Source organism: Arachis hypogaea, chromosome 1 (assembly GCF_003086295.3).
Source record: "Arachis hypogaea cultivar Tifrunner chromosome 1, arahy.Tifrunner.gnm2.J5K5, whole genome shotgun sequence".
Taxonomy (NCBI): domain Eukaryota; kingdom Viridiplantae; phylum Streptophyta; class Magnoliopsida; order Fabales; family Fabaceae; genus Arachis; species Arachis hypogaea.
In genome coordinates this window covers 11123409-11147842 of record NC_092036.1, presented here as the reverse complement: position 1 = coordinate 11147842, position 24434 = coordinate 11123409, and the positions used below count along the sequence as shown (strand labels likewise).

The 24434-nt window shown below is 37.8% G+C and overlaps 4 protein-coding genes across 4 annotated transcripts; all 4 read right to left on the bottom strand.

The window, feature by feature from the left end:
• Positions 1-11934: 11934 nt before the first annotated feature.
• LOC112796487 (chaperone protein dnaJ 11, chloroplastic) lies at positions 11935-12363 on the bottom strand. The gene has a single exon (XM_025838955.3). The coding sequence runs from the start codon at positions 12361-12363 to the stop codon at positions 11935-11937; it is 429 nt and encodes a 142-aa protein (XP_025694740.1).
• A 4253-nt stretch (positions 12364-16616) lies between these two features.
• LOC140179581 (uncharacterized) lies at positions 16617-19900 on the bottom strand. Its single transcript, XM_072218543.1, has 4 exons — positions 19770-19900; positions 19226-19685; positions 18837-18971; positions 16617-18236 (listed from the first exon to the last, which is right to left on the bottom strand). The coding sequence occupies exons 1-4, from the start codon at positions 19898-19900 to the stop codon at positions 16617-16619; spliced, it is 2346 nt and encodes a 781-aa protein (XP_072074644.1).
• Positions 19901-20062: 162 nt separating this feature from the next.
• Positions 20063-21436, bottom strand: LOC112803463 (uncharacterized). The gene has a single exon (XM_025846979.1). It carries the CDS (start codon positions 21434-21436, stop codon positions 20063-20065), a length of 1374 nt encoding a protein of 457 aa, XP_025702764.1.
• A 1257-nt stretch (positions 21437-22693) lies between these two features.
• On the bottom strand, positions 22694-23590 carry LOC112796478 (uncharacterized). The gene has a single exon (XM_025838946.3). It carries the CDS (start codon positions 23385-23387, stop codon positions 22965-22967), a length of 423 nt encoding a protein of 140 aa, XP_025694731.1. The 5' UTR covers positions 23388-23590; the 3' UTR covers positions 22694-22964.
• Positions 23591-24434: the final 844 nt, after the last annotated feature.

The window sequence follows — 24434 nt, the reverse complement described above, 5'->3', positions numbered from 1 at the left end:
AAAATTAATATATATTTTTATTTATGATATTAAAAGACAATAAAAAAGAATAATTTCATAAAAATAAATTCAAAAAATATTATTTTTAATGAAAAAACACGTTAAAATTTTAAAATATAATTTAGATAATATTTTTATTAAAAATTTTTAAATACATTAGTATATTATAATTTATATATAATATAAAGAAAAGTATTAATGTAATTTCACTTGGTTATGATTTTTTTTCTTACTTTATATATAATATAAAGAAGAGTATTAATGTAATTTCACTTGGTTATGATTTTTTCTTTTACTTTTTATTTCATTCAAACACAAGAAAAATTTCTTTCTATTTTCTTTCTATCCATTTTCTCTTCATCCAAACAATATAAAAAAAATCAACTTTTTCTTTCATTTTCTTTTCTTCTATTATCTTTGCTTTCATTTTTTTTTCTCTTATTTTTTATCTTTCATCTAAACAAAATGTTAACGTGTCCATAGTAACTTTTCATGAAATAATAATAACACACCATTCTAAATTTTTCTCTGAGTATGAGGTTCATCTTGGAATAATGTAAGGTATATTTATTCATAACATATGATTTGATATATATAGAAAGAATGATTGAATTCTTTATTGAATACATTAAATGTAAAACATAAAAAATTAAGGCTATTAATTCTCAAAATCAAAATTATGTAGTTTATAATATATACATAATTATCTAAATTTGGTAAAAGTAATTTTCAGAGATGAAAAATACTAAAATGTTCGTATATCTATGCCTAAAAGGTAAAAAAGGTTGGATTTTATGTGTGTTTCCTGTGTCAAAATTTATGATTGATCTGTGTTTTGTGATTAAAGTTATATATTTTTTCGGGCCTGCTACACATACAAGCCTACAAGCATACAAGTTGGCCCAGCCCAAAGAGAACTCACGCGCATGAAGAGAGATAACATGGCGCGTCAAAATCACGCGCTCAACATTCGAACGGTTACGTATGGCAGACTCTTCCACTTCTTCCACTTCTTCCATTTCTCAAGGCGCTTTTAAAACAACGAACCCTCCCATTTTCGAGCGAAAATCAAAGTTCAAAATATAGAAATCGTTGTTCGAAAACTCCATCAAACTGTCCGTGAAGAATCTGAAGAAAAAATAAAGCAACAATACTCAACGTAAGTCCATTAAGATTCCTGTATATTTTACTTTTCTTCTACGTCGTTCTTCTAGGGTTTACTATTATTCTTGCTTCTTTGTTACACTGTTCTAAGTTCTACGTCGTTCTTCTAAGTTCTACGTCGTTCTACGTTGTTGTTCTAAGTTCTCCTGCTATTTTTGTTGATTTTTGGGGGTTTATTCCATAGATTCGGGGGTGTAAACTGCTTAACCTTGTAATGTGGCTTAATATTGAAGCATGGTTGAGTGATATCTGACTAATATCTATACGCATGTATCTGAATAATATCTATGGGTGTATCTCACTGTTATCAATGGGTGTATCTTGCTGATATCTTTGGGTGTATCTGACTCATATATATGGGTGTATCTTACTGTTATCAATGAGTGTATCTTATTGTTATCAATGGGTGTATCTTATTGTTATTAATGGGTGTATCTGAGTCATATATATATGGGTGTATCTTACTGATCTCTTTGGGTGTATTTTTAGTTTCAGAGAAAATGGCAGCAAGAAACCAAAGAAAAGACCTTAAGTGTGCCACACATCTCCTGAATGATAAGTTCAGAAACATGACTGAGGAGAAGAAGGCAATTGTGAGGGATCTTGGATTCGGTGGGTTGATGCACATCCCACCACTAAGGGTGGATCACAAACTTTTAAGGGAGCTGGCAAACAACTTCAAACTTGGGGAGAACAGACTGAAGACAGGATATGGTTCTTTCCAAATAACCCCAAAAAAAATAGGTGATGCGCTTGGCATTGCAACAGGTAATTAGCTCAAAATTATAGGTCTATATTAAGTTGTTGCTTGGGTGTATATTAAGTTGATGCTTGGGTGTATTTGAACCGACTTGGATGCTTTGTTGTCTTCCTTTTTGTAGGAGATCTATTTCCTGAGAAAGTTGACTATAAGAAACTTTCTGATGATGACAAAATAATTTATAGAAGATTCCAGGGTAAGACCCTCAAAAGTCTTACCGATGAAATGATGGAAATCGGCGTTGGCAACGAAGAGGAATGCCTGATGTTCAAGAGGATATTCATCCTCTACATACAGATGGCGTTCCTTTTGCCAACGACGATAAACAAAATATCGTCCGTGCACCTGGCCCCAATTTTTAAGATGGACGGCATATCGGAGAGAAACTGGGGGGGCATGTTTTGACCTTCATGGTCAAGGGCATCACAGACTATCAAGAGAAGAAGAAGAAGGCAATTAATGGCTGCCTCTTCGCCCTGATGATAATCTACTTTCATCTTTCAAAAAACAAAGGCAAGAACAGGGCTGAAAGACCACCAAAGCCATGGATTGCCAACTGGACTAAGGAGCAGTTGGTGAAAAGAATGAATGCAGAAAGAGAGGAAATTTTGGTGAGTAATCATAATAAGGTGGTGTATTTTATTTACCCGAATGGTGCTAACTAAAATATCTCATGTTTCAGGGGATTGTGAAGATGGCAGAGACAAGAGAAAAAATGAAAAAAAAAAGAAAAAAAGAAAAAAAAAACAAGAAATAAAAAAAAACAAAAAAAGGAAGGCGAGTCCAACATCGTCTTCGCAAACAGAAACTACTGATAGTGACACTTCTACCTCTGAGTCTGATGCTCAAGAAGACTCAGAGGATTCGGGAAGAAAACACCCCGACAAAAAGGGAAAAAAGTAAGTACCATACTTGGGTGTAATTTCTTTTTCGGTTTGGGTGTATTTTGTTTGTCCACGTTGGGTGTATGTAGCTTATTAAGCAGGGTGTGTTTCGTTTGCTGCGTTGGGTGTATATTGTATATTTAGTTGGGTGTATCTCGTGAATTCGTTTGGGTGTATTTTTAGTATGTTCTAAATGACAATTGTTTGCCTTCCAAAATGGACTCAAGAAAAAGAAAGCAGAGGTAAGAGGAGTCAGATTCTGATTCAGAATCTGAATCTGAACCAAGTGATGAGTAATGTCCTGAAATTAATACTCTTTTCTTTTGGCTTCATTATAAAGATTTCGTGTATTAACTGAAGTGTCTATTATTAACTTGTAGGAGCGAAAAGTCATCACCTGCGGAGAAGGAGAAGAAAAAGAAAAAAACAAAAACAACTCCAAAAAAGTAAGCAATTCTTTGGATAAAATTCTGTGATAAAATTAATTTTTTATTTCTGATTGGTACTATTTTTTTTCCACCCAGAACACAACAAAAAAAGAAAAAAGTTGTTGTGGAGGATTCACCTCCTGAAGAAGATCAATACTTTGACGGGTACAGTACCTCGTAAGCTATACTACGGTCTATCATCGTAATTATTTTTGTTAACGTCTTATTTTATGAATGTAGTGAGAGATATGAAATATCAAGTGACGAACTCGATGAATGCCTAAGGGAAAACGTTGATAAATCTGCTGCAGAGGGGTATGTCTTGCTGGGCTGTGTATTTGAGATTTTGGTGTCTTTTGTTTGCTAATAATTGTATCTTGTTTCGCAGGGAGAACCAAGCTGACCTGCGATCGACAGAAGGTCGCTATGTATCCTCTGAAACGTAAGAAGCTTTATTATTTAATAAAATCTTGTTATCATGATTTGGATGTATTCTGTGAAACAATTTGGGTGTATTTTGTGGATCAAGTTGGGTGTATCTTGTTTACTAAGTTGGATGTATATTTCGTTTGAATAACATGAAATCTGTTTAGACTACCGGCTGTGAACTTGGGAAGTGATGATCCTTCCTCTCAAGGACGCACAGAACAGAGTAGTGTAAACCAGCCGTCTCAGAGCATGTAATTTCTCTTTCAAATAACCGTTACTTTTGTTCTTCTAATAACTTCTACTTCTAATTCTGTATATATATTTTTTTAGAAAAAAAGCCCTTTATTATTTTATTCAAGAAAAAAAAGGCAGCAAAAAAAGCAAAAACTGCAAGTATGTAAGTTCTCAAAAAACAAAGCCCGTCTTCTTTTTGAATTGTTCGGGTGTATTTTTTGACCTACTTTGGGTGTATTTTAGGTTGACTCCGAATGATTCGAATATGATGGTTGTTAGGGAACAAACACCGTCGGAAGCGCTTGCAATGTGAGTTTTCCAAGAATATTTCAACCTTATAACCTTATTATTTTCAAATATGTTGTTAACCTTTCATTTTTATTCTTGTTTAGAGTCCCGATCCAGTTTTTTGTGCCGGCATCCCAACAAACAACCACTGACGCAGATTTCGAACCAACCCCTATGCTACAGATTGAAGGGGCTAGAGAAACGTAAGAAAATAGTATTGGGTGTATATTTATTTAGGGTTTGGGTGTATATTTGCTAACAGTTTGGGTGTATATTCTTCCTGATCAATTTTTTTTTACGCCATGATTAATTTTGTGTAACTGTGCAGCACTCCTGAAACCCCCAAACAACTTCAAGAAACAACACCCAAGCTTCCCCAGCTCCAACAAAAATGTAAGTTCATTAGACTAAAATCAATCTTTGCTTATCATCCGTATATTCTTATTCTTACTCTTATTCTTATACATAATGACGCAGTCATCCAGCCGCAGAAGACGCTGCTGCCCTGTTGATGATGGCACGGACAGCAACCTATGTTCCTAAAACAGATCCAGGGATGCCATCATTCAGCCTCGGATTGACAGATTCAAGCCAGGAGGGGGCGTCAACGCAGGAGACAGAAAGGGAAAAATCTCCAGAAACTGCAACTATGCTAGAACAATTAGACAGTTTGGTCCAAAAATTAGCAAGCAGTGCGGCAAAGGGAAAAGACGAAAGTCCACAAATTCAGAGGGAGACTGGGGGAGAAAGTTCTGCAAAGTTTGAAACTCCTGGGGGAATAAATCAAATTCCGGATGATATGAAACAAAAGTGCTACATCTGGGGGACGAGACTGAAGGAAGACGCAAAAGGCGATACTGACGAGTATGAGGAGATATGCACTCTGATTGGCCAAGGAGAATACATTTTGATGAGAACGCACCTTGCATCCCTCCAGGCAAAAAGTGATATAGAATCTCAGGTAATTTTAGACTAACATTAATGTTTTTACACCAAAGTCAACTGCAATGTTTATTAATTTAAAATTGATTTCGGCATATATTTCTAGATTGTATCTGCCATCTGCCTCATCCTAAACCAGAAAAATGAAAAGAGGTTTCAGGAATAAATATACTGTCTCTCCCCCGATATTGTGGTAAGTGTTACTTCTACGAACTTTGGGTGTATTTTATGCATTGATTTGGGTGTATTTTTTAGCTTAGATTGGGTGTAAGTTGTGTATTTTCAGTATTTCATTTCTTGTATCGCAATTCTTACAGAGCATGGCACTTTCGGATCACCCAAGGGGGAATTCATATCCCCGAAAACGAAAAAAGAATTCAGGGTGGAAGCCTACCCGAGTTTCATTCACTTCATAGATAGAAAAAAATTAAGTTCGCATCCATATGTAAGTTTTCGTTTCCTAAATTTGTTAGTACGCTTATTTACTTATATGCCAAATAAAATAACAGACTGTTGAAATGTGGCAATCCTTCATATTTTTGCTCCTGTTTGCCACTCGGGACATTGGTGGTTATGGCTGATAAATACAACAAAGCGGAAATGTCAAATACTTGACCCGCTACACAAAAAAGCTCCAAGCGATGAGAGAAAGGACATTAATAAATTCACTGTAAGTTGCCTCTGTTGGGTGTATATTCCATATTCAGTTGGGTGTATCTTGTCCATTCATTCGGGTGTATTACTCATTTGTTTTGGTATTTAAGGGATATGTATTTTCAAGATTGATAACATATGCCGGCGGGAAACCTCTGGAGAAAGGCGAGAAGGAGAAGGAGATTAAAGCCTCATATGTTAAAATATCAGGCCAAAAAACAAGGTATAAATTTGTGACTCTGAACATTAAACTTTTCTAAATGAGATTTGTAATTTATTTTCTTCGTTTTCAGCTATGACTGCGCTATCTATGTAATGAAGTAGCTTGAGTTAATTGAGCCGGAAAACATTAAAAAGGGGAAGTATAAATGGGATAATTGGACACAGGTAACTGTCTTTAGAACTATATAACTCTGTATTACTTTACTGAATTAATATTTCTGTTTAAACATAACATACTTTTTAATTGTAGGAGGAGGTGGACCACTATAGAGTGGAGTATGCTTCCCGGATACTATTCAGTGAAATGAATAAACAGAAAGATCGGGCAATTAGAGAGAGTAGTGTTATAAGGCTGTCGAAGCCATCCTCTGTATTATTGAGTCCGTTTTGTCAGATTAATTCTGCTGATATAGAAACTGGGTAATCCAACTGCTGGGTAGTTTGTAAATTGAACAAATGATGTAAATATTTGCCATTTATCAACAACTTCTATTCCATGTATATTTTTTCCGATAGTTAAACTATATGTGATGGTAAACTGCCTGTGATGTATTCAAAAGCTGTATTACAGGTGGTAAAATATGAAGCAAAAAATAAAGGCATATATAAACGTAAATTATAAACTGTTACACCCAGCGCAAGTCTAATAATACACCCGAGGTTGAATAAAATATACACCCAACTCTCTGTGTTGTATTCAAAATGTATGAATTACATGTACTAAAATATGAAGAAAAACATCAAATGAAATATACGCCCATAACCTGCGAATTTTTACAGCATTTGTTCTATATGTATCTATATAACTGTTACACCCAACGCAAGTCTAATAATACACCCAAGATTGAATAAAATATACACCCAACTGTCTGTGCTGTATTCAAAATGAATGAATTACATGTACTAAAATATGAAGAAAAACATCAAATAAAATATACGCCCATAACCTGTGAATTTTTACAGCGTTTGTTCTATATGTATCTATATATGTGTCTATATGTAAATTGTGAATTAACAAAAATACACCTAAAAGAAACAGTGCTTTTACACCCATACTCTTTATAACTATACACCCAAAGAGTTATCCCCTGCTGCTGGTACCCTGAGCTGATAATTTATAACTTGTCCCTGATATTGGCTGCAATTTGAATGCGCCACTGATGCAGCATCAAACAGGTTTATCTGAATATAACACTCACGCATTAGCTAAACTATTAACTAGAAAAATAAACTCAATCGCCACAAATTTAAAGAACATTACATTTACCTCGCTTAAAACTTTCGTCTTCTTCTTCTTTGTGGCATTTGCAATCTGTTTCTCCAGCTTTGAACCTAGCCTGTTTTTTGGACGTCCTCTTGTTCGAATCCTTGGCGGGCTTTGAAGCTCGTTAACGGATTCCAAGTTGGCGTCTTCGTGGGATAAAGAAGATGTCCCCTTCCTTTTGCCTTTTAATGCTTCCATCTCAGCCATGACGTTATCGTACGCACGGTGCAGAATTGCAGTCAGCTCCTCCGATTCGGAGGCAAATTCGCAAATATTTTGCGAACGAAAAACCAATTGGTCGAACCTCTTGCTTCTTGGCTCCATTAGTGGCTCGTCGTGGCTGCTCTTGATGTGTGTGTGTCGTCTCTTTACCTTCTTGCTCCATCGTTCCAATATGTATCTAGGGGACACTTGGCTTACTTGTTCGAAGCTTAACACGCTTAGTGCGTGACGGCACAGTATCCCTCTCGACTCGAATAATAAGCATTGGCATTTTACCTCGGCTGCAACTGAGTCGTAGGTAACCGCGAACTTGTTGAATATTGAGCTGGAAACTTGTTCTCCGACTTCGTATACTGAATAGCCTAGAGCGGAATTCTTTAATCTGGTGATGCAATTCGCCTTTCCTCTGAATTGCGCTTGGACTTCCCTAAACTTTGCGTGAGTGTACGCATCTTGAAACTGAGCTTCAATGGAGGATTTGGTTGCACACGGTATGACCGTATGAAAATCTGCAGCATCTGATTCTCTCTCTGCTTGCTCCCTGCTTCCGAGGCAATTATCGTACTGTTTGACGAAATGAATGAGCGAGCTGTTCCGGGTGATGTACTTGTTAAAAAATGAATGCATGCTCTCGCTCCTTTGTGTGCTTCTCATCCCTGCCCAGAAGTGGTGATCCAGATAGATAGGAACCCATATGTGACGGTCTTCGTACAGATCTGCATAATACACCCAAACACATACTGTAAAATACACCCGAGAGATCGTACAATTTACACCTCTGCTGCAGATTTTAAAAACACATTACCTGAAAGCCACTTGTTGTCCGCAAGACCAAAATTTAGCAGAAAATCGTTCCAATTCCTATCGAATGAGTCTTTGCTATGAGAGTTCCAAACAAAATGGCTCATTTGTTGTTCGATATCGGCATGTGCCTTGTACCTGTTTAATTTGCTTGGAATCTTCTTCATGATGTGCCAAATACACCAGCGGTGAACTGTTGTTGGCATACAGGACTCTAAAGCCCTTTTCATTGATGCGCACTGATCGGTGAGAAACCCTTTCGGAGCGTTTCCTCCCATGCAACGAAGCCAGCATTGAAATAACCATTTGAATGATTCGATTTCTTTGTTCTTCGTCAAAGAGCATCCGAGAAGTGTTGACTGACCGTGGTGATTCACCCCGACAAAAGAACCACAGACCAAATTATACCTGAAACAAATTACCATGGTCCAGAATGCAAAATCATTAGGTACACCCCAACAAATGCTTCGAATACACCCAATGAAACAGCCAATATACACCTCTGCTGTGGATTCGTAAAAATAAATTAATTTAGCATCATAAACAGGGACAGTTTGTTACCTGTTTGTATTGTAGGTGGTGTCGAATGAAATGACGTCTCCGAAATACTCAAAGGCGGCTCTGCTTCTTGCATCGGCCCAAAAAGCCAGCTTAATCGATTGATCCTCCTCGAGTTCGAGCTCAAAAAAGAAATTCGGATTCTTCTCTTTCATTCTTAAGAAATATTTTCTGAATTCCTTTGCATCTTCTTGTTCGGAAACATTCCGCACTTCCCTGGTAATGTAATTCCTCACGTCCTTTTCGATAAAATTTAACTCGCGGTGACCCCTGGCAGTCGCAACAAATGATTGGTAGGTTTTGCTTGGTCTGATACCGGCCTCATCGTTATTCTCTATCGTACGACGAATGGACATGCTTAGTTCCCTGTGCTGTTTGAGCATCTCTACTTTGCTTGGACAGCAGGGGTGTGAATGATCCAGCACAACCTTTGAAATGATCCAAGCACCGACATCCTTCAATGTGTGTATATAAATTCTTGCAGGACAGTTTAAACCGGCTGTCGGATTGGTCTTCTCGGTTGGAGATATTTTAGATTTTCATTTTTCCTCTCTGCTACATGTAATCAGTTGATTCTTAATCTCGTTTTCCTTCCTATTTGTGCACCGAACTCTTGTAGAGAAACCTGCAGCCTTGGCGTAGTTCCTGTAAAATTTTCCGGCATCTTCAAGGGTGGTAAAGGTCATTCCAACCTTCGGAACAAGCTCGTCATCAACAACCGAGAGAGGCTGCACAATACACCGTGTCAGAACTGTGAATACACCCATAGATATGATACAAATACACCCAATCATGTCTAATATGATACACCCGAACCGCAACAACTCAACTACAGAATGACCTTTAAAGCCATAAACTGTCAATACACAGGTTGCAGAATACACCATGTCAAAAACTAAAAACACACCCAATCATGTCTGATATAATACACCTGAACAACAACAACTCAATTAAAAATAACAAAAAACCAGTAAAGTGTATATACACCCACACTTCTAGCTAAAATACACCCAAAGAAGAATTGATCTACACCCGAGCGTCTGCTATAAATTCCAGGTAATTAATCAATGTTGAGCAATTTTTAAACTACACAATGCTATACAAATTACTGTAAATCAAACCTCAGAAACTTCGTTAGATTCAAATTCATAATCCACTTCGCTGGATTCAGCAGACAATCTGAGCTTGAAGGATCCATTATCTTCAAAACGAGTTCAAACTTTGATTTCAGAAAACAACAAATCAAAAGAGAAAACGAAACTCGAGTTGCAGAGAGAGAAAAAGGTAACGTAAACGAAGAACATACCAGTGAGAAAAGGAGAGGAAAAGATCGATGGAGAAGAATGAGGGAAGACGCGCGAGAAGAAGAACAACCAAATCTCAAAATAACGAAAACGAAGAAGGAAACAAATATTTCAAATTTGGAAGTTAGATATACGCGGGATATTATATAGCGCGTGTATTCAACGTACGTGGAGGAGCGCGTATTTTAAATTTATTGTTTAATAAACTTGTAAAGCATAAGAGCTTTTCCGATATTTTTTTCTCTGTCCGAAAACCTAAATTGGTCAATTGGACATGCATAAATAATGTTATTATTTGTAAAGAAATTTTACAAATATAAAATTAAATAAAAAAAATCCAAAAAAAAGTGAACTTATATTGACGTAAAGAGATATGAATTAAATACGAGCATAGTTTATTAGTTATAGAAATCAAAAGATTATGTTTGTGTGTACATTAATTGTATTATCATTGATGATTGATAATAAACGGATGAAGGGAATGAGAATATTTGGGTAAAGAGATGGAATAAAAGAAATAGGTATAATATAATCATTTAAATTTTAAATTAATAAAATGAATAAAAATGAGAATACGTGCACTCTTATTTAAGGTGTTTATTAGTTTGAATCCCAAGAGTTTTGTGTGTATATAATGTATAGTAAAAATTTAGATCCAGATAATTTTACATAAAATTAATAATTAAAAATAATTAAATAATTTAATTAATTTAATTAAATTTTTATTTAATAATTTTTAATTATTAATTTTATGTAAAATTGACTGGATCATATATATATATATATATATATATATATATATATATATATATATATTTTTTTTTCATCGCTATCTATATTCTGGCCTTTCCCTTTCAAGCACTAAAGTGTTAACTTTCCATCCAAACACGTATTGTAAGATTGAGAATAATAATCGAATTTTCAATCTTTTATAACCAGATATCCTTAATCAATATCAATGGAGACTGAAATTGAAGTGTATCCATTTTCTTCTAAAGACATTTTCAAATTGAATTAATCCAATCAATACAATTACACGTGAATTCGTTACTTATAGCCCTAGCTAGAAGGTGTTGACTTTGGGTGCAATAAAAGGGTTGACTTTGGGTGCAATAAAAGGATTCTAATTAAACTTGTAGATTGCACCAATGTACAGTTATTACTTATTACTTTTACATTTCATTTCCACACAAAAAAACCAATTAAGGGTTCTAATTGTTGACTTTTTGGTTAGTTCTTCACCTAGACTTTGTCCCATTCATATTATTATTAGAGTTTCATTTTGATGTATTAATATATAAAGACTAAAAAATTTTATACAATCATCTAATCAAATTCATATATTCAAATATTGATTTTATAACAAATATAAAAATTAGTTATTTTATTAACGTAACAATTGAAATTAATTAAAGGTATTATACAAAAAGATAAAACTAAAAACATTGGGAGATTAATTACAAGAGAATCAACTTTCTAAAGATTTTTAACCTATTAAAATTTAGCGGCACTCTTTTTCTACGCATTTTTATACCGTAGTTGTAATAAGTAGAATACTTCAAAGAAGTTTACTAATAAATAGAGAGGTGCTTCTTTCTTTTGTATGGAATAGTAATGACATGTAGAATATAACACAGGTTGCACGCACCAACGTAATTAACTACTAATTAGTAATTACACACAATCAAAGGCGAATTTAATAACTACGCCTAAGAATTGAGTTTAAGACCCAAAGTTCAGCTAACTAACTCGTTCTTCCTTAACTCACCGAGTCAGCTCGCTACCAGCACTGATCCGTTTCCCATCTTCGCCCACCGTAACCGGGAAACCTTGACTCCGGCGTCGTCGCGGTCAGTGGAATCCGCCGTCGCTGATGCAAGCTCCTATCATAGCTGGAGCGCTTCTCAGGATCCGATAACGTAGAGTAAGCAGCATGGATCTTCATGAACTCGTCCGACGATACGTTCCGACCGCCGGTCACAGTGGCGGCGTCGGGATGGCAAACCCTGGCTAGTCGGCGGTACGCAGTCTTGATCTCGAGGATCGACGCGGAGGCGGGGATCCCGAGGATCTCGTAAAACGACGCTGTTGCGTGGAGAGAAAGACTCGATGATTGTTGATTCTCCGACGTCGGAGAAGTGGTGGCTCCGGCAGCGAGTGTTGGCCGGGATCTGACGTGGCGCAGCGAAGAGAAAGATGAGGATAGCATGATACGACACCGTTTCGTTTCGTTTCGTTTCGTTAAGTTGGAAGAGTTTCAGAGGAAAGGAAGAAGAGGAATTTGCGGTGCCATATATAACGAAACCAAGAAAAAGTGAATTGTGTGATACGTGAACTCTCAAGAGTAAGAGTGGGAAAGTGGTGGGTCCCGCTGTTGTTTCCCGTTTTTCTTTTTTAAATCGAATTCTCGCTGTTACGAATTAAAATTTCATTTATTCATTTATTATTAACTAATAAATTAATACGTATATAAAATAACATTCAAATTATTGATATTTGTTTAAGTTAATTAGTAAATTGACTATTTCATTGGCTGATCTCAGTGTTAATTTATCCAATACAAATCAGATTTCAGCTTTTTTTTAATTCTTTATCCGTGCTGACTCACACCATGAGTGTACACCTTATCGGCTTATCCTATCTTGGATATGGAGTAACTCCTATTTATTGAGTCGTATAATTATTAAAAATATTATTTATACATTAAAATTAATTATTAATATATTTATATATAAATATATATAATTTAATTTATTTTATTATATATTTTATATTAATAACTAATTTTAATATATACATAATATAATAATATAATTATAATACAATAATGTTGATTTAATTTTTAAAATATTTTGATTTTATAATTTTAAATTAGTTTATTAATTTTATAAAATTTATATTAAATTTAACAATTTTACAATTTAAATTTTGTTAAAATTGTAATTTTACGCACTTCATTTTTTTTCACGTTAAAATTTTTATTTTTCCCTATTTTGCATATGACAATAACTTCTACTTTGGATGAGAGAAATTGATTGATCATGATTAAAACTTTTATAATTTAGTCGAATTAAGAAAGTCTTCTAAAAGAGAAATCAACTGTGGAACGAAACTCAAATTTTGGTGAAGTCTTATTGGGGAAACGTAAACTTGTATGTAAACATGCACACAAGACACAACAGCTAGCTTCTTGAAATTATAGTAATGGGAACGCTTCCGTGCGTATGGGCCGAGGTATAGTAACTCCTGTTGCCTGCTGCTGTGCTCAGGTGGGAGAGGTATACGTCGGCTGAGTTGGAATATCGCGGCGGAAGTACCTGCAAAAAGAATTTCGACGCTCAAGTAAGAATGTGAGTTATAAGAAAATGAGAGGAATAAATCAGAGTGAGTTTTGTGACCTCTTCTATTCCGAGGTTATGTATCTGTTTATATAAGCCTCGCGAATTGTTTAGTTGGCATTTATTTAGGGATTTCCCTTATTTACCGAGAATATCTTGATGACGTTAATCCTAGTCAGTTGAGATTCTGAGTTCTGTTTTAGTCCTCGAATTTGGTGGTGTTCGTTATTTATTTGATTTTGTTGAGATATGCATTTGTTTGACCGAGGTTTGTGTTGATGAGATAAGGTTTGACGACCGAGGTTATAGGCTATGTATCATAGCCCCCAAGGTCGCCTTGTGTCCTTAAGGGAACAAGGGCGAGCTTTTTTCTTCATTAGTATTTGGATTTGCTGTCGTGGTTTTGCGTTTCGCGTTTGTCTTGGCTTCCTTGGGAAAGAGAAAAGTGGGCATTTAATTGCCGTTTTGTTTCTCGCGCTGAAATGATTGATGTGAGTTCATGGTGCAGTTTCCTGTGCAATCTTGGTCGTTGATCTTTATTGTGGATTTTGGACGGTTAAGATTGGGGCGGTTTTAAGTTGTGGCTTGTAAACCGTTTCGATACCCCATGTTTTATTATTGGATTTGTTATAGGTAACTCCTGCTTGATGTTAGTCTGAGTTTTTGCTATCAGAGGAGAAAAAGAATGAGTACCAAAGGTTTGTTTTGAAGGACTCCAGTTTCTCCCTCTTATCTTCTTCCTTATTTTTTGTTTGTTCTACTGTCATGGAAAAGGGTAAGGTTACTGTAGAAGAGGGCGATCCTTGTAACTGGCTTAGTGAGCAGGTGAAGCAGTGTGTGTCTAGGTTTAATGATCTTGAGTCCGTGAGGGTGCTAGGTTCAAATGTATGGGTTAGGGAGGGACATAGGATCAGGATAGAGCTTTTACCTTGTGAGGAGGGAGATCGTGTGTGTGAGCGGATTGAGGGTTGGTCCTACTTCTATCTGTATTCATGTCTGCTAATTGAGCTGAGTGTCCGATTTTCCTTTACAGATTTTGAGTGTGGTGTCTTATTCTGATTGAATTGCGCTCCTTCTCAATTACATCCTAACTCTTGGGGCTTTGTTCATGCTTTTGAAATTTTAATGGATATTTTAGAGCGGCCTCCTTCCCTCAGGGTCTTCTTTTCCTTGTTTCAGTCCAAGGGGGTCAGGCGGGGATTATGGGTGAATCTTAGTAGCCATCCTCGTCATTCAGTGTTTTCTTTGTATAAATCTTCATATAAGGATTTTAAGACAATGTTTGTCAAGGTTAGAAGTGTCGATGATGAATTTCCTTTTTATCTTGATGAATTCTTAGAGGCTAGATTTCCTCTCTCCTGGTCTCCCGAACTAGTCCAGGTGCTTGACGTTGATGATAGGGTTTCTGATGATAACGCTGTGCTGGAATTTTTGTTAGAGGCATTGGAGTCAGTTGGGTTGTTGTCTGTTGCTGAGTTGTTGAAGTGGGAGTAAAATAAGGAGGCGATTTTGGATTATTTAGGTAATCGCTCCTGGTATGGTTTGTTGATGTATTGGTATTGTTAGTATTGATATTTGGCTTTTGTGATTTTGTTTGCAACTGAAAAAGCCCCCACCATCACTACTGCTGGGTTAAAGTCCTTTTTTAGCCAGAGGAAAAAGAATGAGAAAGAAGGATCGACCACCGATGCGGGTAAAGAAGGTGGTCCTGCTGTTCAGGCCGATGTTAATCCTCGTTCAAAAAGAAAAAGGGTGAAGAATCGCGCCGAGGTAGTTGAGAGTAAAGAGGAGAACTCTCCGGTGTTACCAATTGTTGAAGCTGCATATGGATCTCAAAAGAGGCTTCATGCCTATCGGGAGGATGACAACATGAGATCCTTATGGTCAAGGTTCTTTTCATTTGCCACCCTTGTTGATGAACTGTGTCGTTTTCCCGAGGACTCTAAGATGATTGAAGAGGTTGGTCGGGCCGGAACTAGCCATTTTCTTCAGGTATCTTCTCTTTCTTTGTTTGCTTTCTATCTTTACTTTCCTTACTGAACCTTCTTCATTGCAGGTTATTGGAGCTCATATTGTTGCTATTGGGAGGGCTCAGGAGCTTGCTGTCGAGTCTGAGGTGAAGGATTCTGTTGACATTGCTGAGCTGTCTTCTGCTGTTCAAAAAAAGGATAAGATGATTACTGAACTTTCGTCGTCTTTAAAGGCGAAAGAGGATGAGCTTATTGAAGAGAAGCGTCTTCACTCATTGGTTGCTGGAAATAACAAGGTTTTGAAATCTGAGAATGATCAATTGGCGGCTCGAGTGAAGGAGTTGGAAACCGAGGTTTACGAGGGTTTTGCACAAGGTTTTGAGAGGGCTATTCTCAAGTTCGTGTTTTGTTTCTTGAGGTTGATGCCGATAAGTTGGATGCGACGAAGATCATTGTGAATGGAGAGCTGATTGACAATGAGGTTGATAAGCAAAGCGACAACTCTAGTATTGGTGATAAAATAGAATGATGATTTGGCTAGGTTTTTTGAATTTTTTGATGTTATTTTGAAATGCTACAATGGTCTTTGTAATATTTGACTTTGCTGTTTGGTTGTTAAGATGCGTCCGAGTATGAAGCTCGGTTTTGTTTGTTTTGATATGCATACATGTATGTTTGTTTTTGGCTAGACGCCTCTTTGTATAACTAATTTGGTAGTCTTTACTGGCCGTTTTCGTTTGTTTGGAAATATTTGAAAATGTAAAGTATGATGAGTAGCAGGATACGGATATCTTGTTTTGAAAGAAAATTTAGATATGGCGTTCGGCCTCGTTAAAACCCATTGAGTAAAACCCTACTTGGGATAAAAACCTCAAATGGAAAAAAGAGTACCTTCATCCGCTTTGTATACATTATGATTGATACTTCTTTAAAGAGGATACATTCCAATTGCCTGATATTGGTTCTCCTAGTAAGGTCTCCAGTTGATATGCTACCTTGCCGAGCACTTTGTAAATTCGGAATGGCCCCTCCCAGTTTGCTGCTAACTTCCCGTGGGCTTTGGGCCTTCTTGCCTCCTCTGTTTATCTGAGGATGAGCTCTCCACTTTCGAATGTTCTTGAGACGATCTTTTTGTTATGTTGTTTTTGTAAGAACTATTTTATCGCTAGTTGTTTTATCGTTGCTATTTCTCTTTCTTCATCCACGAGGTCTAGGTTGGCTGTTCTCTCTTTGTTGTTTTTGTTCTGATCATATAGCTCGGTTTGGAGGGTTGGCACTCCAATTTCTACAGGTATAAGGGCTTCTGCCCCATAAACCAATTTGAAGGGGGTCTCTCCGGTTGATGATTGAATTATCGTGTTGTAGCCCCATAAGACTTCTGGGACAAGGTCGGCCCATTTGCCTTTAGCATCGTCCAATTTTTTCTTCAAGGCCTGCAAAATGACTCGGTTATCTGATTCTACCTGGCCGTTTGTCTCTGGATGCTCGACCGAGCTGAAATGATGTTTTATATTGAAGTTTTGTGAAAATAAGGCGAGGTGTTGATCTGTAAATTGTCGGCCATTGTCGGAGATTATTTCTCTAGGTATACCATAGCGGCAGATGATATTTTTCCAAAGGAAAGATCTCACCTTTTCTGCTGTTATCCATGCCAAGGGTTGTGCTTCAATCCATTTTGAGAAATAATCTATTGATACTAAAAGAAATTTTACCTGTCCTGGCGCTTTTGGAAAGGGGCCGAGGATATCCAACCCCCATCTATCGAAAGGCCAACTTACCTCTAGAGTGTGTAGCTTCTCTGCTGGTGTTGTGGATATCATGGCGTGCTTTTGGCAATTGTCACATTTTTTTACTTTGGCTATGCAGTCTCTCTTCATTGTTAGCCAATAGTATCCTGCTTGTAATATCTTGGTGGATAATGCTCGGCCTCCAATGTGATTTTCACACACCCCTTCGTGTGTCTCCGCCATTACTATCTCGGCTTCGCTTTTGTTTAGGCATTTTAGGAGAGGTTGTGAGAGTCCTCTCCTGTATAGGCTTTCTCCGACTACTGTGTAGTAGCTTGCTCTTCTTCGAAAGAGTTTTTCGTTTTGCTCGTCTGTTGGGATAACTCCCGTTTTGATGTATTTGAGAAACGGTGTCCTCCAATCCTTATCCTGTGTAATGCTCAATATGCCATTTAATTCAAAGCTTGGTTTTTCAAGTGTTAATTGTGAAAGTGTTGGTGTGTGTGAATGTGGCCTTGTTGTTGCTAATTTAGATAAAACATCAGCTCTTGTGTTTTGTTCCCGGTTCACATGTACTATTTTAAACTCATGAAATTTTGAAATAAGATCCTTTGTTATGAGCCAGTATCTCTCTAACAAAGGATCTTTTACCTGAAAGTCACCTTTGATTTGCTGGACAACGAGTAGTGAGTCACAGTATACGGTGAGATGATGTATTTGTAAGTCCTGGGCGAGCTTTAATCCGGCTAGAAGAGCCTCGTACTCTGCCTGGTTATTGCTTGCTGGAAATGAGAATTGTAATGACTGCTCGACTATGACTTGTTCTCCTTCATTAAGTGTTACGCCTGCTCCGCTTTCGGTTTTGTTCGATGCGCCGTCTACATAAAGTTTATATTCTTTTTCCCTGTCCTCGGTTGTCAGCTCTGAGATAAAGTCGGCTAGTATTTGCAGCTTTGGAGTCTTCCGAGGTTGGTACTGTACATCGTATTCGGAGAGCTTGACGGACCATTTTGTTAGGCATCCAGCTAGCTCAGGTTTGGTTAGAATCTGTTGAAGCGGTTGATTTGTTCTGACTATTATACTGTGGCTTTGGAAGTATTGCCTTAGTCTTTGTGCTGTTGTGACCAGGGCTAGGGTGAGCTGTTCTATTCTTGGGTATCTGGTTTCTGCCAGTTGTAGAATTCTGCTGACGAAGTACACCAGGCTTTATGTTTTTCCTGTTTCAGAAACTAGCACCGAGCTAATGGCATGATTAGAAACTGATAAGTATAAATATAGTGGTTTACCGAGCTCCGGTTTTTGAAGGATTGGTGGCAATGATAGTATTTGCTTAAGTTCTGTGAAAGATCATTCGCATTCTTCTGTCCAGTTGAACTTTTTATTCTTGGAGATTGTTTGGAAAAAATGGTATGATCGGTTTGCTACTGCCGGTAGGAAACATAATAGTGCGGCAACTCGTCCTGCTAGTTGTTGTACTTCTTTTATTGTTTTTGGACTGTTCATTTTGAGAATAGCTTCACATTTTTCTGGGTTTGCTTCAATTCCTCGTGAGGTCAGCATAACTCAGAGGAATTTCCCTCCTTAAACTCCGAATGCACATTTTTCTGGGTTTAGTTTCATGTTATATGCTCGGATTTGTTGGAAGACCTCTTCTAGATCATCACAGTGTGATCCTTGTTCCGAGGTTTTTGCTACCATATCATCTACATAGATCTCCATGTTCCTTCCTATTTGTTGTTGGAAAACCTTGTCCATGAGTCGCTGGTATGTTGCTCTTGCATTCTTAAAACCAAATGGCATAACTTTTAGCAAAAATTTCCGTGTTCTGTTATAAAGGCTGTTTTGTTTTGATCTTCTGGGTGCATGAGGATCTGGTTGTATCCAGATTATGCATCCATGAAGCTTAAACTTTTAAATCCAGAAGTGTTATCTACTAATTTGTCAATGCAAGGTAAAGGATACGTATATTTTGGACAAGCTTTATTTAGATTTGTGAAGTCGACGCACATGCGCCATTTACCTGATTGTTTTCTTACCATTACCACATTTGAGAGCCATGTGGTGAAGCGAAGCTCTTTTATGAAGCCGGCGTTGAGAAGTTTCTTTGTCTCTTCAAGGGCTACCTTCATTTTTTCTTCTCTGAGGTTCCTCTTTTTCTGGGCAATTGGCTTGCTTGTTTTGTTTATGGCGAGTTTGTGGCAGATTATATTTGGATCTATCCCTAGCATGTCTGTTGGTGTCCAGGCAAATAAGTCGACGTTGTCTTGGAGTACTCTTATTAGCCTTGCTCGCTCCTCTCCTTCTAGAGCTCGGCTGATATAGGTAAACAGTTCAGCTTTTGGCATCAGGGGGATCTTCTCAAGCTCGTCCGTTGGTTCTGGCCTTTCTTGAAAATCCTCCCTTGGATCCAGTTCCGATAGGGACAATACCTCAGATGCGGTATGCGTTACTCCCGCCCTTTGGTTAGTCTTAGGTTCATTGCTGGCTTTCTTTAAGCTGGCGTTGTAGCATTGCCGAGCTTGTTGTCAATTTGAATGTACGGTTGCCACCTTATTGCTTTGTACCTGAAACTTAACACACAAGTGTAATGTTGATACTACCGCTCTGAAGTTATTCAGGGCGGGCCTTCCAAGAATAATGTTATAAGGACTAGGGCAGTCAACTATGAAGTATTGGACGTCAATAATTTTCGATAATGGGGGGTCACCCATAGTTGTTTTCAGCCATATGTGCCCTTTTGTCGGGATCCTTTCTCCGGATGAGGGCTGCATGGCTTTTTCAGATAGTTGCATTTTTATGAAAGTTGAATAAAATAATACATCAGCGCTACTACCTGGGTCCAGAAGGACTTTTCTTACCAATAACTCTCCTGTCTAGATGGAGATCACGACTAGGTCATCAAGGTTTGGGCCTGTTAGGTCGTCCTGGCAGAAGGTTATCTCTGGCTTTGTCATCTTGTGCATTGTTGTAGGATTTGTTCTTTCGATTGCCAGCATTGCTCGGTAGCTCCTCTTTCGGGCCGAGCTTGTTTCGCCTCCTCCTGCATATCCTCCTGATATGCAGTTTATGATTCCCCTGGGAGGATCTGTTGTTGTCCATTTTCCTTTTTTTCTCTCTGTTGACCGCTCCTCTGACTCTTTCTTGGTTTCTCTGCTTTTTCGACCTTCGACATATTTTTCTAAGAGGCCCTGCCGAGCTAATCTTTCTAATAGGTCCTTGGCTATCACACATTCGTCCGTTGTATGTCCATACTTCTGATGGAAGGCACAATGCTTGCTTCTATCTACAAACTGTTGATCTTGATAGCTTCCAGCTCTGGCGGGAGGTTTGACTATTTTGGCGTTGAGGATCTCCTTGATTATATTCTCCCTTTTTGTGTTGAATCTGATGTAGGTATCGAACTTTGGAGTGAGCCTGAAGGGTTTCTTCTGATCTTTCCTGCTCGGTGGTCTGAATGTCTTTTCGTCCTTCTTTCTGGTCGGCTGTTTGTCCGTCTTTTGTGCTTCTCGCAATTCCTCAATCTCTATTTGGCCTGCAACTCTTTCTCGGAATTCTTCCAATATTTTGGGTTTGGTTATTGCTATTGTTTCTCTAAACTTCCCAGGCCTGAGTCCGGCCTTGAGTGCGTGTAGGTGGATGTTAGGGTCCAAGTCCGGAATCTCCATGGTAGCATCAGCGAACCGGGTTAAGTAATCCTTCAAGCTCTCATGTTGTCCCTGTTTGATTGTCCCGAGGTAATCTGAGCCGTGGACATAGATCCTCAAGGCGGCGAAGTAGTCAATAAAAGACCTCGCCAAATCCTCGAAACATGAAATTGATCCTGCAGAAAATTTAGAAAACCACAATAAAGCAGCACCATCAAGGTAAGTAGGAAAAGAACGACATAGTATAGGTTCATTATTAGGGCCGTTAAAGAACATCATGGATTGGAATTTTTTAACGTGAGATCGGGGGTCACCAATCCCCTTGTAAGGTTCCAGGGAGTTAGGCAGAATGAAATTCTTAGGCATCTTGAAGTTCGTGATTTCTTCAGAGAAGGGGTTGTCTAGCGTCAACTTCTCCTTTGGTGGGGTGATGCTTAAGGGGTCTGAGTTTCCCAAGGCCGCGTTCTTGGAGCTACTCTCCTCATGTTTGCCTGTGTTATTCTGTGTGGAGATCTTGGCTAGCCTATGGACTTCTGCCTGGAGTTCGGCCATCTGGGCTAGCAGCTCGGCTTGGTTGAAGGATTGAGCTCCATTTTCAGCCATGTCTGGGAGGTCAGAATCCCTGCACACAAGAAAAGAAACGGAGAATATCTAAGAGTAAAAGTAGGGTTAGATCAACTCAGGGCCCCACGGTGGGCACCAAATGTTCCGTGCGTATGGGGCCGAGGTATAGTAACTCCTACTGCCTGCTGCTGTGCTCAGGTGGGAGAGGTATACGTCGACTGAGTTGGAACATCGCGGCGGAAGCATCTGCAAAAAGGACTCCAACGCTCAAGTAAGAATGTGAGTTATAAGAAAATGAGAGTAATAAATCAGAGTGAGTTCTGTGACCTCTTCTATTCCGAGGTTATGTATCTGTTTATATAGGCCTTGGGAATTGTTTAGTTGGCGTTTGTTTAGGAATTTTCCTTGTTTACCAAGGATATCTTGATGACGTTAATCCTAGTCAGTTGAGATTTTGAGTTCTGTTTTAGTCCTCAGATTTGGTGGCGTTTGTTATTTATTTGATTTTGTTGAGATATGCATTTGTTTGACCGAGATTTGTGTTGATGAGATAAGGTTTGACGACCGAGGTTGTAGGCTACGTATCAGGAACAAATCATCAAACCGACATAAATAATTTTTTTTGGCCGAAAATACTTTCTCCAAACTAGTATTGTTACTCATAATAACATTCTGATAATATAACTTTTATAAAATTACGTTAGTTTTATTTTGACACTATAGATTATAATACAAAAAATCAAAAAATCGTAAAATCAAATTACTTTAAAAAAAATCGTATGTATGAGACAAAAGTTTCTATCCAAAATAAGAAGATCACGACCTTCGTAGTAGATTCAACGTGCATATGCGAAAATGTGCCTCATGAATCACTATTCTCTTTTCGTCTGGCCTAATTTAATCACACTCGGAGAATTGGATGACATTACATGTGGGGAAGAGTAGTTTTGTCATCACTCGCGTTGTTCCATGTTTTCGCCTAAAGTATATTTCCTCATGCATTGCACTTTGAACATGATTTGCGGAACAAATAATATTTAGGATTACCTTGGTGCCAGTGACACAAGGAATTAAAGTAACACATTATATGAAATGAAAGTGTAAATACACCACTTCGCTTTACGATCATATCACCAATCACGCAAATCACAATAACTGTTAATTTCGGTACTTTCCTAGTTTCAAACCCAAAGCTAAAATGAAGTGACTATGTTTTTGTCCACAGATTGAGCACTACATGTGAAGTTTTTGTAGGCGTTTTTTCTTTCTACTTTTTGTAGCTACATTATTCACTACTTTGGATTCACATTGGGCCCATTTTCATGTTAATAGGCCCGCTTATTTATTATTCATCTTACATATAAAAAAGGCCCAATAAAACAAAACAAAAAAAAACATATACAAACTACAAAGTCAATTCCCGTACCAGTCGCCAGTCATTATTTCCACATAACCAAAACGACAACTGAAAACAACACAAAACGACAACGTGATACCACCATAAGTAACAAAAGAACGAAGGCGGAGCCACCGCCACCGCCACCGCCACCGCCGATGACGGCGGAAATCAAGCAGTGGCGGTCTTAGAAGCTTCGAGATCTGCAGCTTTCTGGAGCAAGCTGTTGTCATCATCTTCGAGAACCATCTGGATCGGAAAAGATCCCAAACCGTCAGCGATTGCGAGCATGATCTTCTTCATCTCGGATCGGAATTCGTTCTTGTCGACGTCGCCGCTTCCATCACCATCGAACCTCTCGAAGATGGAATCGTATAGTTTCTTGAGTTCCTCCGGCGAAGTAGCAACGTCGATGCCGAAGTGCGTCTCGATGAGCCTCATGGACTCGAAGGCGGTGCGGAGCTCGGAGCGTGACAAAACGCCGTCGTTGTTGGTATCAAGCGCCGTGAATTGTTCATCAACGCTCTTGTCGAAGTGTGCATCGTCGTTAACGAAATCCCTAACGGTCGTGCCGTCAATAACCACCACTCCCATCCCTTCTCTCTTATCTGTGAAGTGCTTTGTGGGATCTTAATTATAATAATCTTATGGCTACGGTGAAGTGAGATGAGATAATCTTACTAGTCTTGTTATATACTCAAAAAACAATAAATGAAAGATAGCAATAAGATTAAAAGGGGATAATAATTTTGGTACTCACATCAACATGAAAAAAAAAATAAGATACAGACACATGTTATATTAGATAATTTAATTAGATATATAAATTTTTAACCAATTTTAATTATTATCGATATTTTGATGTGTCTAATTTTAATATATTAATAAAATAAATTAATTTACATTGTCATCAATATAAAAGATAATATTTGTATTAATATAATGTTATATAATTAAATGCATGTAAAAGTTTATACCGAATCAAAATTAAATTATATTTTGATACAAGTGATCACCAATAATTTTATTAAGCTCATTGAATATAATTGATGCGTGGGCTACAGGTGTCCATTCGATTTTTCAAGTTTAGAAGAATGAAGATATTTTTCACGAAAATAATAATAAGGGCAATTTACATAAATAAATAAAGTGGGAGAGTTATTTACGTAAATGTCTAAATCTGTTTGTTGTTACGATTTTGTGCAAAATGGATTTATATGTAAACTGTGGCAACCCACCACGGTTTCTAAACATGCATAAACCGTGGGAGGCCACCACGGATTAGGAGCAAGTTTTTGTAGAAGGAAACCGTGGTAGGTCACCACGGTTTATGAAGCAAATTTGGCAACAATAAACCGTGGGGAGTCACCACGGTTTATGTAGAGTAAAAAAACGTGGTGAGTTGCCACGGTTTACTCTGACGGAAAATCTATATATATGTGGGTGATTCAAGCACCAGAAGAGATCATTCTCACAATGGCTAGTGAGGAAGAGAGCTTTCTTGCTCTGGTGCATTGCTCTGGCAAAATTAAAAAAAGCAAAACCCAAGGTATGAAGTTCACCGACAGAGAACCACTAAGTATTTTTATCAGTTTGTCTATGAGTTTGTCGGAGTTGAAGAACAGCATCTTGGAGAAGCTT